Below are 5,142 nucleotides of genomic sequence, written 5' to 3' on the forward strand. Positions count from 1 at the left end.
CTCTTTTGTGAATTGAAAAAAAGTTTCCATTCCATCAAAACTTTAGCTATGGAAAGTGTTCACGTATTGAGTAAAAAAAATTGTTTGCAGGAAATAGAAAGCCTTAGAAATGACATTTGCGGCTGTTTTCATTATTTTCAAATTTATCTTCAGAATATCAGTCTAAATCTAGTGCATTCAAATTATGAAACACCGGCAGAAAGAGAGGAAATGATAAGTTTCCTGAGTACTTTAGTGAAGGAGGTAAAAAATTTGCTATTGTTTGTTGGATGTATTAGTAGTATTTCAAATGTAACACATGTAGGAGATTTCAGCGATATGAGCCAAACTGCAGAACATTATTATCACTATTTCCACTCTTGTTTAGATATTTGGTGTAATTGTTTTTTAATTATGTATTTAATTGGTCAGCTCTCATATCCCTTGGAATTTAATGAGGTGTTGCATAATGATATGTTTTGTCAATCTCATTCGTTTAATCAACTAACTGCACTTGTTCTTTATGACTTATCTTACACATCTGTCAGTCGCTTCAAAACAGTTAATACTCGATACAGTTCACCATTTATATGTAATTGTATTCGTGACTTTTGGATTATGATCATATATTTACTTGATAACAATCCAATTGAAACTGAAGAAAGCTCGTTTTGGGACAGTTATTCAAAGATATTGCAAATTGTAGTAAAAGGAAATTCTCAGCTGTGCGAAATTTCCATTGATAATTTGTTATTGACTGGTCATTCGCTAGATTCTAATGTCTCTACTGAAGCATCCTTTTGGCTGATTTCCCATATTGCATCTCTTTATAAGTATGATGTGTTTGGTGCATTGGATGAACAGAAAATAGCAAGAAGTGGTTATTCTATAGCCAAGTATATAATTCATATTTTACTTTCAGGCAGCTTAAGTGATAGTGAAAACATTTTGCGTGGGGTTTTGTGTCATGTTCTGCAGTTAGTTACCTTATGGGAACCTAAAGGGGACGTTTTGTTACCTTTTACAGATTTTTTTATTAAAAAAGTAGAAAGTGCTTTCTTTCTTCCAGGGGCAGAGATGAAAAGCCTCTCGTATCTTTACAGAAATGCGTTTACTTGGTTTGATTACATAAACCAACTTGCATCAAACCCGAAGGCTGATAATAAAAAGACTAGTTTTGATATTTTTTTGCAAATTTTGATTCTTCAGCTAAAGTTGGACTCTCCCAGGGGGAATCTTTGGCGTTCTCTTAAAGGAAGAATCTATAGCAAGATTGTTCTGAAAAAAATGAAAGAGTTAACGGAAATAGGATTACAAAATATGTTTTCCATACTTTTATCAATATCTATATCTGAACAATTTGAAGTTTTGACAAAAATATGTGAACTTGCTGCAATGATTGAAACTACTGCCGATCACAGAAAGCAAACAATTGCTTGGAAAGCCATGTTTGTTTTGATACATATTTGTCAGCAAAAGGGCCATGATATGAAAAATGTTGTATCTCAGAGTTCAAAGTTCTTCAATTCACTTTGTTCTTATTTTGCTTTAATCAAGCAAGATAGCATGCTTAAAACAAATGTGATGAATTTATTACTTGTTTATATTGATGGCATGTGTGAGATCTTTGAAAGAAGTGAGTCCCTTCGTTTATTTGAATATCAGTTAGTTTCAAATGGTTTTTCTGAGCTGTTGCCATCTTGTGGAGCAAGTGAATTGAATTATATTCTCAGCATATTTGTAAGTATACTTTCTAAAATTAAAGATTTATCAAAAAAGGCAAATTTTACTGATGTAAATACTCAATGTATTGGGCTTGTACAATTAGTTTTTGAAAATGTTTATCCCTTCCTTTTGAAATTTTCTGCAAGTAATACAGCTTCGTCAATAGTTTCTGATATTGCATATGCGCTTACTTCATTAACTTGCCAATTTTCTACTTTTTTCTCTGATTCAGTGCCAACATTCTCCAAAATATTTTCAGTTTTTGTCACTGAAAAGGGCACTAATTGTGCCGTGATGTGCCGCTATTTATGCTTCGTGCTCGATGACTCAGATCTGATGTCAGAAATTTGTTTGAAAATGCATAATGCTAAATTATTGGTATTTTATTCTTGGCTAAAGTGTGCCTTATATTTACCTCCTGCATGCAGTGATATGCTGAATTTTACCAGCAAAGCTCTTCTCCAAAGTGAACTACTAGTGCATTTTCCTGAAATCAAGAATTTAAATTTTAAGTCTGATAATCATGAAATTTTAACTCTAAATTTCTTTCATTTGATAGAAGATTCCTTCAATAAATGTAAAAACTTTCAAGAAAAATGCCAAATGCGTCAGGTGATGCACCAATATTTCAAGTACTATACAGATTATGCCGTTTCAAAAATCAAAGCATCTCCTGATTCATCAACGTTAAATTACGTGTACAAGATAACTGCTCAGATTGTGGAATCTTGTTCTGTTTTACTGCATAAAAAGTTTAGTGCTGACAGCATACTACCCCAACTCTTGGATCAAATGGCATTTCCACATCTAGTGTTTCCTAAAGATAAAACTGCGCAGTCTGTCATGTTGTGCTCCATCAAGGAATATGTTCCATGCTTTCTTAAAGGCCTGTTCAAGCTCGATTATCGTAACGATAAATGCATTGAAAGGGAAATCAAAGATATTATTATGCTGTATATCGGAACTTACAAAGCATCAAGTAATCCCTTAGTTAAGTTGTTGATTGATAGTACTCTTCACAAACCGAACGGTTTGACGACAGATGCACTAAATTTCACATTGGATTTATTGAAATGCAATATTGTTGCCAACAGTAACACCGTCAACACAAATAGTTTTGAGTTCTGCTTTGAAGTGTTCAAGTTATGCCCAGCACTTTATAAGAAAGATGTAGCAGATGTTCTGATAAAAAGTATTTTTGATATGTACATGAAGTCCAACGATGCCCAAGGAGAATTTTTTCGAAATTTATTGGGAAGAATCTTGAGTTACTTCCAAGAGAGTATTGAAACTACAATGGGTAAAACAATACTCATTCCGCTCTTGGAATATTTTGTGACAGATAAATTACAATTATCATACATAAAAGGCTTTCATTTATTTGATTATTTTATTGAAAACGTGCCTCATGTGATGTCTGAGCTAATTCCTTTTCTGCTGAAGTCGTCAGAAATGTTGGAAAATAGCAGAGGCTCTGGCGAAGATCTGTTGCTTAGAAACAATCTTCGTAACTTAATAGCTAAATTACAAAAGAAATTGATTCTTAAAGGGTAAAGTCTGTCTTTTTGTAATTATAGACATGAATTTAAATTTTAATTTCTGTGCTTATTGTTTTACATTTTATAAACATTTTAAATAAAATTATATTAATGTTTATGATTTCAATTTTGTGATGCTTGTGATTTTATATGTATTGCCTGCGCTCTAACTCACCTAAATAATCAAGAATTGATTATTTTTTTTACTACAAAATACAGTGCCAATCCTTTTTCAAATCATTTCCTCTAACCTAGTTTGATTCCCAGGGGCGAATTGACAATCTGGGCATTTCAGTGAATGCAAGAACTACCAATCCTTCTTGGGGGGGGGGGGGATCCTAAAATACTAACCAACCACCAACTTGGTTTTTTGCAAACTAAATTTTATGATTTTATTAAAACTAGTTAAAAGTATGCATTAGATAGAGACTCTGAGAGGAAGGACATGCAGCAGGGTCAAACTACCCTAAGGTAGGCAAGCAGAAAGGGTGGTCCACAGTTTTACAAAAAACGGGCAACCAATTGCATTTTCAAGATCAAATCAAATAAAATAAATTGAACAAATGAATTGAAAATATTTTTCCCTGTAAAACTAAAAAAGAAATTGAAATCTTCAAATATAATTTAGTAGGACCTGAGAACCTGTGAGACTAATGTAGGTTTTAAACATTTTTAATGAAAAATAGTATTATGAACATTATAGAAGCCCATGCCTTCATTGAAAAATGAACGAATGACGAGATAGAAACATGATAACTTCGAAAGAGCCGCAGGCACTTTTTTTTTTTTTTTTTGAGCAAAATCATTACTACCAAAATCACAGTCAGTTGTGTTCCAGCTGCGCCAATCGACGAGCTGCTATAAAAGACCGCTAAATGTACTTTTCTGCACCAAATCAAGGAAACTTGCTCCCAAAAGTGTGGTTTTGCATTTAGTATTGCAATCCCTTCAGCATATTTAGCAGTATCTGCAGAATAGCATTGAAATTATGCGTTTAAAGCTGTGTTTTACAATTTTTTGAGTTGGTCCCGATTTTATAACTAAATTTAAAATATGATTGCATCCTCTCCTGCATAACTTGATCATTTTAATGTATGTACTATGATTCTGCCAATAGGACACCAATAATTTTGTATTGAGCATTATTTTAAAACTTCAACCATACTTCTATTTTGCTTTTGGTGGAAAGAACCTGTAAATTTGTTTCTCCTTTTTTTTGCCACGCACATTCGAAAATATGAATCCAGTTGCATCCAAATTGATTTCTGCCAATGCCATCTGTTAAAATTAAATGTTTTTTTACCAGTCTTTAAGTTTCATAATATTTTAGAAAATAAATAACAGGGTTCGTACGCTCCGGGAATTCCGGGAAAACCGGGAATTGTCAGGGAAAATGACACTGTCAAAAATGTCAGGGAAAAGTCAGGGAGTTTTCAAATTTTGTCCTCCAATAATTTTTTTTTCCATTTTTTTCCCAAGGAATTAAGTACCATGAGATCTAGTCTTCGTTTTTATTGTGATTTCACGAAAAAAATTGTAAATTTTTATCTAAACCGACGCTGGCACTTAAAAACTGCAATCGAAAAATGAACGTTTTTTTTTCACAACGAAAAATGCTCCAAAAGAGCGAAGATTTCCTTACATGGAGTCAGTGAGGGGAACGCATTTCTTTTTACTGCCTAAACTTTTAGATGGGTTGCCACAACCATTCTGTTCGTTTCAGGGTTCGTACGCTCCGGGAAAATCTGGAATTATCAGGGAAAATGACATAGTCAAAAATGTCAGGGAATTTTCCAAATGTGTCCCCAAAATTTTTCTTTTCCCAATTTTTACCCAGGGAATTTTGTTTTATGAGATCTAATCTTCATTTTTATCGATGTATTAAAAAAAATTGTAACAA

The 5,142-nt window shown here is 33.0% G+C and overlaps 1 protein-coding gene across 1 annotated transcript; it reads left to right on the forward strand.

The window, feature by feature from the left end:
• Positions 1 to 453: 453 nt before the first annotated feature.
• Positions 454 to 3,363, forward strand: LOC129216318 (protein MMS22-like). Its single transcript, XM_054850532.1, has one exon. It carries the CDS (start codon positions 454 to 456, stop codon positions 3,256 to 3,258), a length of 2,805 nt encoding a protein of 934 aa, XP_054706507.1. The 3' UTR covers positions 3,259 to 3,363.
• Positions 3,364 to 5,142: the final 1,779 nt, after the last annotated feature.

Source organism: Uloborus diversus, chromosome 1, assembly GCF_026930045.1.
Source record: "Uloborus diversus isolate 005 chromosome 1, Udiv.v.3.1, whole genome shotgun sequence".
Taxonomy (NCBI): Eukaryota; Metazoa; Arthropoda; class Arachnida; order Araneae; family Uloboridae; genus Uloborus; species Uloborus diversus.